The sequence below is a fragment of the Myodes glareolus genome, chromosome 9 (assembly GCF_982192425.1).
Source record: "Myodes glareolus chromosome 9, mMyoGla1.1, whole genome shotgun sequence".
Taxonomy (NCBI): Eukaryota; Metazoa; Chordata; class Mammalia; order Rodentia; family Cricetidae; genus Myodes; species Myodes glareolus.
This window is the reverse complement of record NC_142034.1, coordinates 58,343,800-58,358,251: the sequence shown is the minus strand read 5'-3', so window position 1 is coordinate 58,358,251 and position 14,452 is coordinate 58,343,800. Positions and strand designations below refer to the sequence as shown.

The 14,452-nt window shown below is 41.7% G+C and overlaps 1 protein-coding gene across 1 annotated transcript in view; it reads right to left on the bottom strand.

Annotated features, from left to right (window-relative positions):
- Dnah9 (dynein axonemal heavy chain 9) overlaps positions 1 to 14,452 on the bottom strand; it is a 362,388-nt gene that overhangs the window by 49,711 nt on the left and 298,225 nt on the right. Inside the window, exons 57-59 of the mRNA XM_087910517.1 lie at positions 8,394 to 8,534; positions 4,102 to 4,272; positions 2,526 to 2,648 (exon numbers count right to left, since the gene is read on the bottom strand). Coding sequence (XP_087766643.1) covers positions 2,526 to 2,648; positions 4,102 to 4,272; positions 8,394 to 8,534 — 435 coding nt within the window. The remainder of the gene's footprint in view (positions 1 to 2,525; positions 2,649 to 4,101; positions 4,273 to 8,393; positions 8,535 to 14,452) is intronic.

The following is a 14,452-nucleotide window of genomic DNA, read 5'->3' as shown; positions in this document are numbered from 1 at the left end:
AAGAGCAATGGGAATCCTGAGAACAAATGTGTATGTCTTTATTCCCGACAATCAGGAAGCCGAGGCAGAAGATTATGGGTTTAAGGCCAGCTTGGGCTCTATAGTGAGACTCTTTCTTATAATAATAAATACATGTCTAAATTCCACAATGAAACCAATTACTTTGTATGCTAATGATAAATAAAAACAAGAAGAAACAAAGATGAAAGCAATGGGGACTGAGAAGCCGTGGACAAAAACCTCTAAAATTGTGAGCTGAACATATGTTTACGCGTTTTAAGCTTATTTTGCTCCTATCCTGGGGATGAAACCAAAAGCCTTGTCACTGTGTGATAGAAGTATGTGTTTTATTTTTTACCTCATAGAAGCTCGCAGTTAAGAGATGACAGGAGTTTCACAACAGACTCATAATTTTCAACAGTGTTAGGACTCTTGAAGACTATGGGGACTTTTAGAAATGGACTGACTACACCTTGCATTATGAGATGGCCAAGATCTTTTGGGAACAAGAAACAGAAGATCATGACCCGAAGGCAATGTGTCTGGCTGTCAACTTGATAAGCAGTAGAATGGGCATGGTTAATTTTGATTGCCAACTTGGTAGGATTTAAAGTCTCCACAGAAACAAGCCTCTTGGCATGCTTGTAAAGAAGTTTCGAGACTGGGTTATGCGAGGTGGGAAGACCTACCCTGAAGTTATACGGCACCGTTCCATATGTAAAGTACTGGGCTAAATAAAAAATAGGAAGTGAGTAGAATACCAGCATTCATGTCCCAGTTTTCTAGGCTGTGGATGAAACATGACCAGCGGCCTCATGACTTTCCCACCACGACTGACTATACACTCAAACTGTTAGCCAACGTAAACACTCAAGTTCATCTGTCAGGTGCTTGTGGTACCAACAAGGAAGGCAGCTAATGCAGTTCTGAAAGAGGAAAGACCAGCTACCAACTCTCTAGAATGGAAGGCAGGGAAGTATTTTGAGTCACAGTAACATTAGCAGAATTAGCCTTGAATTTCCTAAGATGAGTCCTTTGATGTGGGCAGCATGTTTATAAATGATCACATTCTGCATATAAATCAGCTTGGATTAACCTTAATGGAATTAGGAGGAGTGGATGGTCTAATCTGCAGAGGTTATATACTGTGCTTCTGTTCACATGACATCCCTGAGCTAATAATCATTCTGCAAATGGAAAAGAGATTGGTGGTTGTTTGGTACTAAGGACAGAGGGAGGGAGGAGATTGTTGAACAACCAATCGGGAGTCTTTCTAATGATGGGACTTTCTGAATTTTAATAGTAGTAATTATTTCAATCTATGCACGCCTAATCTGGAAAAATATATTGGGAAAGAAATAAAGGAGCATTCCATTCACAACAGCAAGTCAAATCAATTCATAAAATGTCTGAGAATGCACATGATAAAGCTAAGTAAACACAGGTACATACATCACACACACATAGAAGAATGTGGGGACCTGTGAACTCGGAGCAAGCTTGGTGGACCGTCTCAGTGCCAGTTTCCTGGCTATGCTACTGTGGGACAGTACTCCGAGGATTAAACACTGAAAGAAACAGGTTATGAGGAATGTCTGTGGATCATTTCTTACAACTGCTTGTGGATACACAATTACCTTAAAAAATGGAGTACGAAATCTGGAGAAAGCTGATTCTATTACTCTAATACTTTTTCATGCTATTAAACATCTTTACAACGTGAGAACAAATATGGGAGATCATATGCACGATTATCCTAAAAACATGCTATTTCATGTGTGTCCTTGGTCTGGACTAGAAAGCTGCCTACGTAGAGTGCACATGTGGACCCTCTGCAGCTGGAAGTCACTTATCTCTTATTTCCTGGCAGATAGCAGGTCTGGCTCCGAATGTGGACCCAGTCCCTACTGAAAAGACTACAGTTTGAGGTCTTTTTTAACATCCATAAGATCCCAACTAGACTAATCTGCCCAGAATGGATTTGTGTCCTAGATTTGCTATTTATAAGGGGTAGGACCTGCATTTCTTGTTCCCAGGAACAAACAAGACCCATCTGCCAGATGGACAAGAGGATGAAGTAGTAGTGTGTGTTCAATGAACTCAATAGATATGGGCTACTCAAGTGCTATAGTTGCAGGGTGGAAAGGGTTCTCTGCTTGGGGTTTCAGTTCAGACCAACAGAGATGCCTGGCAGAGCTCCAGTCCCTGCCTGACTTCTGGAAGCGGTGTGACAGCATCTTCACCAGAGTCCCTGGGCTGGCCTGAAGCGCCCAGATTCCAGCCCTAAGCCTTGGCAGATGAAAGGCAGTTTAGTCCTAAAGAGAGAGCTCTCAGCCCAGAATATGCTTGTTTCTTCTCAGCAGGCTGGGGAGGATGGGACTGTTGTGGTGGTATAAGGAAGGGATGCACCTGTGTTCAACACAACTCCATGTTTCAACTTGGAGAGAGCCACACTTACGTCATGAGGACACATATTTAAGTTAAACCTCGGAGAGAACTTGACTTTTCTGGGGGTTGGCACTGACCTTGATGGCCCCCCAGGCCTGGTGGGAGAGGAACTCCATTGGGCTGGGGGTTCCTGTCTGGACTGGGGCTCGAAGCAGGAAATCCAGTTCTGCAGCGTTGACTTCCTGGTTCACGAGGAGAATCTGCAGTTTGGGGAAAAATAACACTGTGATTCTTCAGCGGTGGTCACGGAGGCTGAAGATCTCGGGGATTGTCACTCGGCGTAATTACTGCTGCCTTTAGCTGGAGAGCTCGCCCATCAATTTTGGCTGTTTAAAGAGGGTGGATTGGAAGGGTATATTCATGCAAATTTCTTCTGTGTGCATCTGTTTTCAGCCCCAACACCAGCACGACTTAAATGCACACAGAGGATGACTATATATCTTGGTTAGCAAGTATTATATATCAATCATAAGTGCCATGGAGTATGTGCCTGCAATTTAATTGAGCAGATGACACATACAAACGACGTGATTTGAGGCGAGTGTCAAAGCGACATATGAATATATGCAAACTAGAAATGCATATATAAATCAATAATGTGAAAGGGATTTTGAAGTAGAGGACTGACTAGTAGGCAGAAGAAGGAAGAGATTAAGCCAACCACGATTTCCGTCTTGGGGTCTTGGGGAAGCTAAGAGGCAGAGTTATTAAAAACAGGAATGGTGAATTTTCCAGGGAAGGAAGACTGAAGGTCCAGGGGCTTGGAGGGGCGAGGAGAGGCTTCTGCACAGGGCAGAAAGCCTCTGGCTTGGCTGTGGGGATTATTCACAGGGAGAGGTGGGATCCAGGTTTCTTTGTGAGGGTGAAGCTGTCTGGGTCGCAGCTGGGAATAAAGAGGGTGAGTGAAAAAGGCACGCTAGCATGTACCCATGAACTCAGACACTGAAACATAAAAGCTATCTGACTTTAAGCATTGTAGGGGGTCCTGGGCTCATAGAGCCTGTGCTATACACTTACTTATACATTGGAAAATCCCAGTTCTAAGCGGGAAGGAAGGTAGCGATGTTTTAAGGCTTTTTGATGTTGGGATTAAGCAGCAGATCAAAGTCTCTTCCTGATGATGCAGTGACATAGGAAGTCCTAAATTCCAAGTTGCTAGGAATTATAGCTAGAACTTATTATTATTATTATTATTATTAGAACTTCCCCGGATGTACTGTGGCTACAGCCATAGAAAGCCCTGCTCGGTCAGAGCCAATTTGATTGACTAGTCGTGGTTTCTGGAGTACCATTTTGAGAAGGATCCCAAATTAGTCAGTACCAGCAGGAAAAAGCTAATTGATTGATTCAGGAAGTCTGCTCCAAGTGGGACAATGGCCAATTAAGAGTGTTTGTCATGGGCTGGCCAGCGGTGGGCCGGCACATGTGGACTGGCCAGGTTGAACTTGTTTAAGAAATGACCTCAAACGAGGTTTCCTTAACGTTTACTGACTGGATGGTAAATACGACTTGAGGAAAAATTTTTTTAAAAAATTTTTTTTTCCTTATTTATTTATTTAAAGAATTTCCACTTCCACTCCTCCTCCCAATACCCTCCCGCTCCCCCCACTCCCTCTCCTCCTTTTGAGGAAACATTTTTGAGTTACTTTTTACCTGAAAGGTGAGCTGGGCAAGGTAGGTGAGCTTATCGCACTCGAAGAGGCCCCGTGCGGTGTACTGGTACACCGAGAAGGTTATGCTGTCTATTAGATTGGCCACTCTCTCTTTGACGCTTTCACCGGGAGCTGCCTTCTCCACAGCTTTCTGGAAGACGATGCTGAAGGCCTAGAAGAGAAGATGAATCACAGGCAATCTGCAAAATCCCCTTTCCTGTGGAGACTATTATAATTTTCTAGTCTACCCACTGAGTGCTTTCCCCAGCACTTCCTGCTAAGTGGAGATACTATCAAGACACCACCACGCTATAGGGGACTAGAGAGATGGCTCACAGGTTAAGAACACTGACTGTTCTTCCAGGGGACCCAGCTTTGGCTCCCAGCACCCACATGGCTGTTCACAACTGTCTATAATTCCAATCCCATAGGATCTGACAGCCTCTGAGGGCACCAGACAACATGTTAGCTCTTAGTCCTTCCCAACATGCATCTTGGAATTTGACCCTATCCTGAGCTCTTAAGAGGGTGGACACTTATTTTGACTATGGTATTTGGAGGTGGGGGCTTTGGGAGGTGAGGTCATTGATGGTAGATCTTCCATGACTAAGTCTTGGTAGCTTTATAGGGAAGAAAGAGTAGAACACGGAGGAATGCTTGTTGTACCAAGAGATGTCCTGTGCAGCTTCCGGGTTCTGCCAGCAAGCGGACTGTAAGGAGAGCTCTAGACCTTGGACCAAGAACTATGTGCCAAAATAAACTTTTCATCTTTATGGCTTACCTAGACTGTGGTACTATCTTATTAGCAACACAAAATGGTTTCATAAATGTGCATATTGAATGTTGATGAGTGCAATCAATGAGAAACAAATGGGTTGTAGCCAAAGGACATGATCCAGGAAGTTTTTATTGGATAATTACCTAAATACAAAGATGACACAGCCAACAATGAGTATTTGAGTTAGTGATGCCACCTAATCAATGAGAGAACATGTTCCAGACAACTTCATTTTCTGAAATTGACCCTGGCACATAGTGGGTAGTAAGAATTATTTCAATTTGTGACTTTTCTATCAGAATCTCAGATGCCATGTTTGTTTCTATTAGCTGTGCATTAATTCTCAAAAGTCCTTGTAAGTACTTTTTGTCCCATTGTCTTTTCCTGCAGTGATAGGAGCACAGCCCCCTTTAAATTTCTTCTCTAAACTACAATAAGGGCATGGTATGACAAAGAAATGTTGTGACCAATAACCTACCATTTTAAAATTAGTGATTTCTTAGAAAGTAACTATTTGGGATGCTACATTTTAAGTGTGATATGGATAGAGCAAATAATGAAAGGGAATAAAAGTCAATATATTATAATTAGACTTAACTATCAGTTCAGCAGATCTCTGTTCTTTTCTCTCTTTTCCTTTTTGTGACTTCAAAAGGAAAATAAAAGCCCTTTAGTCTTTACATCATCAGTATTAGGACCTGAGTGGAAGCCATGTATGTCTGAGTCTTGGTGTTCTTCGCTTAAGACTGTGAGATGAAGCTTGTTCTCTCTCTCTCTCTCAGTGCTGAGGAGTTTCTTGTTAATGAAGTCCTCAGAGCTTTTTCTCCTTTGCTGATGACCTCAGCAAATCTTCTGTCCATACTTAACCTAACCTGATGTGAGGTTTACCTTCCCTTGGTAGATTTTAAACGAAATAACAGCTCATTAGAGACTGCAAAGCTTCCACTCGGAGCGAGTGCATAGAATGGGGTGGCTAGCTTTCCCCGGGTCATTTCTGACAGTTTCCTCTAAAATTCCATCCAAAGATAGTGGTCAGTAAAGACCCTTGAGCCACGGAATTGGAGTAAGGTGATTCATAAGCCAGGAAAATACTTAGAGAAATTAGAAATCCCGAGTACACTTCGCCTTTCCCTCACACTGGGTGGACTTTGGCTGCTAGTTTCTCCTCCCTGTTGGTGTGTGACCGGTTCTGAGGCTGGGCCTGATCCTCACATTCATAGCTTCCTCCAGAAGCTCTCTTCCCCACAGAGGGTTCTTACACCGACCCTGGCTCTCCTTGAAGATTCCCAGCAGCTGTTCTTGAACTTTTAGGGGCTAAAGCAGTTTTCTAACTTATTAGTACTTTTACACATTCTTCTCACTTATATGAAAATGATATGAGTGCTTTGAGAGTAGGGCTGGCCCTTATGCCTGTATTTCCCAGAATCCATCCATGTATTAGTAGGCAGCAGAAAACACTGAGCAGATGACTGGGGGCCACTAATGCCCGAGCGCTATTAGAAAAAGTTTAAGGAGTGCCCAGACAAGGAGCTAAAAGTCAAATGCTTTAAGGATCATGGCACATAAGACCAAAAAGGAAAGGGTTGGGAATTCACCACAGAAGACACATGAGTGCCTAGGGAGAGCAGCCTTAGCTCCAGTAAATTCACATCCTTGGGCAGTGAGCGCTGTTGCCAGTCTTCCTAAGAAGCCAGAAACTGGAGTTATGTGAAATCTCTATTGACATTATTTCCTTAAGTGTTAGAGATAAAACTAAGGGCTCCATAAGTGCTAGGACTAGGTGCTAGGTTCAAATCTCTTTATTATAATCACAATCATTTAAAAAGATTTATTTACTTAAATTTTTGTCTGTATAGATATTTTGCCAGAATGCATGTTTGTGTGCAGTGCTCATGGGGTCCAGAAGAGTCTCTCTTTCTCCCTTTCTCTCTTTTCCTCCCTCCCTGCCTTCCCCCTCCTTCTCTTCTCCATCTCTGCTGTTTATTTCTCTGTCTATTTCTTAAGATGTTTTATAGCTACTTAACCATTACACATTTAAATATGTTTTCAAAGATCCAGTTGGTCAGTAAACAACCGTCGTTGGTAATTCTTCACAACAATGTGAGAATCAAAAGTCTTTTTCTTTCTTTTTTAGACAAATTCTACAGCTAAACTGGTCCTGAATTTATTACCCCTATGCCTCCACACCATAAGACTGGTGTTACAGGTACTCTAACATGCCATGTGACCTCTTCCCTTTTTGGAAGTCAAGTTTCAGAGCCTCCTGCCTCAGCTGTCACTGTACAACAACTTACAACATACTCTGAGCACATATTCACAGGTTTCTGGTGAATTCTTCTTTCCAGAAAACAGCACCATGGAAGTTCCTGGTACTTAGAGTGATTGTCAGCTACTCCTTGACTAAGGACAGCATCCCACAGTGAGCTTGTGCTCGTTCTGATGCTGCCTTTTTACTATTATGTAATTCTTTGGCATGTTCCTATGATAAGAATATAAGCTTACGTTTCTTTTTAAAACCACAAAATACCATAAACACAGTTCATCCGAGCTGTAGAGACTCAAGACTATAAGAAAGAGACTGGGAAGTGGAGTCATGCCATAGCCAACTAAATGAGACTCAGGGACTGGAAGCCTGACAATTTCTCAGTTTCCTGTCACAAACCCTAGACCTTGGCCTTGGCTTCCATATGTTGATTTAACTGAAGCTATTTCATGGAACTGAGGTGTGTTCTCTTTGTGCACGCATGTTGCATTCTGAGGGAATGCTGATGCTTGTGTCTCTGTCTGTCTGTCTGTCTGTCTGTCTCTGTGCCCACTCTTTCTGCTTGTTGATTCAAATCTCTGTTCAGAACTTCACACCCCACCCCCACGACATTTTAATGCCTCTTTAATTATGGTCTTTTGATGAATGCACTAGGGGATAAGCTGTTCTTTCCAAGAGTCCCCAAAATTTATAGGTTTTTATTTTTTCATGAGTAAGATAAGTTTAGTCAGCACTTAAAATGTGCTAAGAACTTCAGTTTTATGGGTATTTTAACAACCCTAAGTAGTAGCTTTGGGAATATTAGGATAATAAGAAAAGTAATTTAATGCTGGCCCATCCTAATTGCTAGAGTAGGTCTTTCATCAATAAAAACAATATACATTTTGGATCTCCTCCATTATGCTTTAGCTCTTTGGGGACAGAATAGCTTCTTACACTTCCTCTGTTTCTTTGGTACCCTCTGTTACGTGCTGTCCAGTATTAATGGATATTCAGTGTGCTTACTGAACAGATGAGGCCAAGATTCATTTGCAGCAGCATCCTTTCCTGTTAGAGTAAGTTATGTAAGATGAAATCAAAGAGGTGGGGTCTGTCACATAGGTCTAAAGTCAATGTAGCTGCTCCCTGCCTTCAGTCTTAAAGATCTGCCATCACTAATGGAGTATGTGAGTAAGTTCCCATGGTGCCCTAGGTTGGTAGTGCTATTTTGATATTATTATGATTATGGGGGAAAACCCAAGGTGAAAGTTACCTTGAGGGAGAACTGGTACATTGGGTGGATCTTGCTCAGGTCATTCATTATGAAGTAGAGCAGAGATGCCCGGGCTGCTGCTGGCCGATAGTGCTCTCGGGCCTCGTTGATTTTCACTTCAGTTGATTTGGCTTCTTGGACCTGGAAACACAAATAGCAGTTCATGGTTCAAACCAATCAGGACTTCAGGGAAACAACCTGGGCCTTCCATGTGAGGAGATACCTGTCTGCATACAGAGTGCAGTGAACTGGGGGAGGGGGTTTAAGTGGATAGATGCTCAAAAGTCACTATGATATCCTTAGTAGGACCCAAGTGCAAAAGATTACACACGCCTAGTTTTCCATGACAGTGACGGTATCAGTTGAGGGTAACATCCTTGAGCTGGGAAGTATGGAAAACACCAAGCCCCATGTCTTATGGGATGATTTCTTGGAAAACCAAGAAGTGCATATCACTCTAAAGTAAAAAGTGATAGAAATCCAGGAAGGAAGCACAGCATAATTTTCATTCGTGTGTGTGTGTGTGTGTGTGTGTGTGTGTGTGTGTGTGTGTGATGCCGGGAGTTGACTGCAGAGTCATGCACCTGCCAGAAAGTATTTCACCACTAAGCTACAAACTTAGCCCTTTCCTTAATTTAAATGGACTATTATATACTGAGCTACACAGAGAATCTCCTACAGTGGAATATTTTGTTCTCAAAGGAGTTCTTGTCTTGATAATAAGAAGAGATTTAAGTATCTAGAACATATATTTCTGTAAGATTGTGTCTCTGCACAATCTTATTTGGCTTATTTTGTCCTTATATTCCAAAATAGAATAAACCCATTGGTAACTATTCCAAAGTAGATCAACCTATTGGCAAATGGAGAGCCTGTCAAGAAAAAGCAATGATCATGATTCATGGTCTCAAATAAGATTATTATAAATTGCAGTTGGAAATTGTGGTGGTTTGAATGAGAATGGCCCCCACAGAGAATGGCTTATATGTTTGAATACTTGATCCCTAGTTGGTGGAACAGTTTAGGAAGGATTAGGAGGTGTGGTTTTGCTGGGCTAGCTGTGTCATTGACAGTGAGCCATTTAGTTTTTAAAGTCCATGCTATTCTCAGATAGCTGTTTCTGCCATGTGCTTGTCGATCAAGAACTCAGCTCTTGGCTACTGCTCTAGCACCATACTGGTCAGCTGACACTGTCCTCCCCACCAGGTTAGATTCTAACCTCCTGGAACTGTAGGCCATAATTAAATGCTTTCTTTTATTAGTTGTGTTGGTTAGGGTATTTTATCATAGCAAAAGGAAAGTAAGTAAGACAGAAGTTGCTACCAGGAAGTAGGTTACTGCTGGGACAGGCCTGACCATGCTGTTTTTTTGGAGGGATGGGGAAGACATCCCTCACGCGGGACTTTGGATTAGGAAAGTGGTTGAACACAGTAAATGGTGCTTAATGGGCCATTTTAATAGGAACACAGAAGACATCACTGCTGAAAACCTAATAGTCCTCTGTGGAGGCCCCAGCTCAAGAGATTTCAGAGGGAGAAGTTATTAGTAACTGGACTAGAGACCACACTTGTGATAGTTTGATGAAGAATGGGGCTTCTTTTTGCCCCTGTACTAAGAATCTGCCTGAGGCTAAATTAAAGAGTATGGGACAAATTTCACTGGCAGTGGAGATTTCAAGTCAGCCGAATACTGACTCTGTCACTTGGCTTTTAGTAATCACCCTTATGATGACTTAAAATAAAAGAGAGCAAGCAGGGCCAAAAGAAACACAACATGGTAATTTTGAAAAGAAAGAGTACCAGGAGATTTAACATTGGAACCAATGCTTGTTCTGAAAGGATAAGAAGAGGTCTGACGTGAAAAGGAATAAAGGGAGTGGTACTCTCATTGCAAGGCCCAGCTAATCCTACATTTGTAAAAAAGAAATTATGTGCACCAACAAATCAGAGTATGCAAATGTCAATCAAGGAGTGGGGTGGGTTCTATCCCAAGTAGGCAGCAGAACTTGGCAGCATCAGCCACGTGGTTCTGGCTTTAAGAGTCATGAAGGATATAAGAGTAAAGAGTGTAGGATCTTCTGTGGTTAAAGAAAGCTGCAGAGGCCAAGTGTGCAGTTGAGAAGTTCTTGCGTTGAGACCCAGAGTGGCCACAGCGTGGAGTTGCGAAAGTGAATTGTATTGGAGATCTCAGGATGTTGGAGGTGCCAGAACCATGGGATACCTGCCAAGGACAGCTGCAGACAGAAGTGGAACCAAGAAGAGAGAAGTGTCTTGCAGTCAGCATAACTGGAAGGGAAGAGCCACAAAAGCTTTTTGACACTGGACATAGAACTACAGGGTTTTGAGTTTCCCCTGCCGGTTTCAGTTTTGCTTTGGTCCAGTATTTCATCAGTATTTTCCATTTACTCTCTCTTGAAATATTAATATTTATCCTGTGTGTGCCACTGTGTGTTGGAAGCATGCAATTTGCTTTTTGATTTTACAGGGGATTACAGTTGAGAGATTGCCATACATCTCAGAAGAAATTTTGAACTTTGGACTTTTTAAAACTGTGAATGACTGTGGGGACTTTTGAAATTAGACTAAATGCATTTTTCATTATTATGTGTCATAAGCTTTGTGGGCTGGGTTAGAATGTGGTGGTTTGAATGAGAATGGCCTCCCTAGGCTCATATATTTAAATTTTTGCTCCCAGTCAGTGGAAATTTTGAGATGAGGAGGTGCAATTTTGTTGGAGGTATGTCACTAGGGTGGTTTTCAAGGTCTCAAAAGTCCTTGGAACTTCCCAGTAAACTCTCTCAGCTTTGTGTTGGGGCACAAGCTCCCAGCTACTGCCCCAGCATCCTACCTGACTGCCTACTTCCATGCTTCCTGCCAAGGTTGTTATGGGTTCTAACCCTCTGGGACCATGAGCCCCAAATCAAATGCTTTCCTTTTATGTGTTGCTTTGAGCAAGGTGTTTCATTAAAGCAACAGAGAGTAACTAAGTCAGAACTGTTACCAAAGAAAGCAATTAGAAGACTTCTTCCATCCAGCACTTGCGAGGCTGAGGCAGGAAAATCACAAGATCAAGGCCAGCCTGGACCAAACAGTGAGACCTTGTCTCAATAACAAAGACTTCTCCTAAAACCTACCGTCCCTCCCCACCCATGCTATGCCATAAAACAAAAGCAAAACCAAAAAACAAAACAAAACAAAACAAAACAAAAAACAAAAGAAAAAGCAAAGTTTAACACATCAAGAACTGAGGGGGATTAAACAACCTAACAACAACTATTAAATTAGTACACTTAGGAGCAGTACATACTCAAGAAAGCCCAACACAAAGATGTTTCAAAAAGGAGCAGGTTTTACCTGGGAAGGAATGGATAAGGATGTGTAAAAATAACAGTTATTTAGATGAAATGGTGTATGAGTTAATTAGAGTTGAAAATAGAATAAGGAAACTGGGAGAACGGTCTGAAGTTCAGAAAGATACAAAGATGGGAAATTGTGAACATTTATAGGAACTGGCAGGTAGTAAGAGGAAATCTAAATACATTTAACAGAAACATGTAGAGAATAAAGAAAATGAAGGAGAGGCAATGTCTGAAGCTAAGAATTTTCCCAAATCAACAAAATACTGGAGCTTTCTTATTTGGAAGAAGTATATCCCTTTTAAGAATAATAAATAAGGATGCAGCCTCACCATAAAGTGAAATTTTAGAAAATCAATGATGACAATGAAATATTAAAAGCAATCAGAAGGCATAAGGTGCCTATAAAAGAATAGTAATTAGACTGAAAACAGACCCTTAACAGCAATAACAACCCACAAGAAACATTATGAAAAAAGAACAAAAATGCAAGAAAATGATTAAAATTAAAGTACTTGAAAATTGTTTTGGAAGATGCTAGATATATTGCTTACTTTTATACCTCATTAAAACATATATATTGAAGACACATTTAAAATGAAATACATTTTATATGTAAGCTAAAAATTGTTAAAATGGAAAAGAGTGAACATCTTTCAAATCTTCAAAGTCTAAGAGAAAGAGAATAAAGAAAAACGTCAATGAAAAAGGAGCAATCTCACTCCAGTTAGAACTGCTGCTAGCTCTGACTAAGGATAGATCAAAGAGCCTTATGTAAACCCAATAGTTAGTATACTAATTTCAAAATAAAACTTCAGAAAAAAGAGAGTTGGGATGGAATTACTCTGCACTGGTGAATATTGCTGATCCCAGAAGGCATGGGTCAACATGAAAATCACAGCACAAGGTATGGGATACCTCCCTTTTATTCAAAGATGCCTCTGAGACCCCTCAAACAACACAGGCTATTTATTGCTATTGCCTGCATTACCACAACCACATGGGAAGATCCTATTGCAGAAAATACCACACGTGAGCTGCAAGGACATAGAAATGTTAACACGGATTAACAGGAAAATTTGTCCTTGCTGGCTAGCTTGCACAATACTGGAAAGTACAATATGGCTGCTGAAGAGAAAAGGCGTCAACGGTCTTACCTAGTATTTGACCCTGCAGGATGCAATGTTGACCTTCCAGGCCAGACACGTCTCCTCCTACAATAGTGGCATGATTGTAATGGGGTAATTAACCACTTTCTGGTTGGATTTGAGGCCTGCTGTGTAGGAGGTATTCGTGCTTGATACTTTAATCTTAATCAAAACCCATGGACAGAGAGGTCAAACAGTTAAAACCTGCTATTTCTATTTTACCAAATGGTCACAATAGCAAGATGCTTCCGAAATATTTATGTTTATACCCATAAACCTGGGCTGTTCTAGCCTTGGTGAGAGAAGCTTCTATCAGCACTGGCGGAGATACATGGAGGATCAACAGGCTGAGAAGACGAGATGGAGTGCCCATCCCTAAACAACACATCTATACTATACTCAAGGCGCAGAGGGCATCACAGAAGAGGAGGCAGAAAGAATGTAAGTGCCAGAAGATGGGGGGGGGCGTTGTGAAATGCTGTCCTCCAGACATGCCACGGCTATCAGAATCATCCGCTCACAGCAGCTGTGGTGACCTTCACAGGGGCTACAGAAGGTCACGCTATCCTGATCTTACCATAGACAGAGAAGATCTCTAGGTTCCAACCTTTTCTGAGGTGCTTTTGGCCGTGGATGGTTGCTGGGGAGGGAGACTCATTCTTGACTGAAGACACGGACCACTACTAGGTTTCCCGTGTTCCTGTAAACAAAGCCACCTCTAGGAGCACACGGGCAGCTCTAACTGAACTTATTGGTTATCAAAATATAAAAGGCATGGATTTGGAAGGGATTTGATGGAATAGGAAGATTTGGGAGAAGTTTCAAGGTAAATGAGGGGTAGATATGTGTCTTTGTCTCTGTTATATTGCTGTGAAGAGACACCATGACCAAGGAAACTCATGAAAGAAACCATTCGATTAAGGCTTTAAGGGCTTCCTTACAGCCTCAGAAGTTTAGTCCATTATCATCATGGTGGGAACATGGTGCCATGCAGGAAGGTACTGGAGCAGTAGCTGAGAGCCACATCTTGATCTCTAGGCAGATAGAGGGGTGGGGACTGGGCCTGGCATTGGCTTTTGAAGTCTCAAAGCCCACCCCTAGTGACATATTTTCTCCAACAAGGCCACACCTCCTAATCCTTAAAATCCTTTCAAATAGTGCCACTCCCTTGTGACTAAGCATTTAAATATGTGAGTCTATGGGGGTCATTCTTATTCACACAACCACAATATGCTCATATTTAAGTGTATACATGTATGGAATTCCCAAAATCAAAGGAAAAATTAAACAAAAAGTTTTAAGAAAGAGTCCATTCTCTTAATGTCAATAAATCTTTTAAAGTTAAAGAACAGACGAACATTGTTGCAGAGATTTAGAAGGGGAACTTTTATGTACTGCTAATACGAATGCAGAGTATTACAGCCAAGACTGGAACACTTGAAGTTCTATAGGAAATCTTGGTTTGGCCACTTACACCTGTTTATAACTCCAGTTCCAGAGAATCTGGTATGGTCTTCTGTCTTTTGCAGGCGCTAGGAACCCATAGAGTACACTAC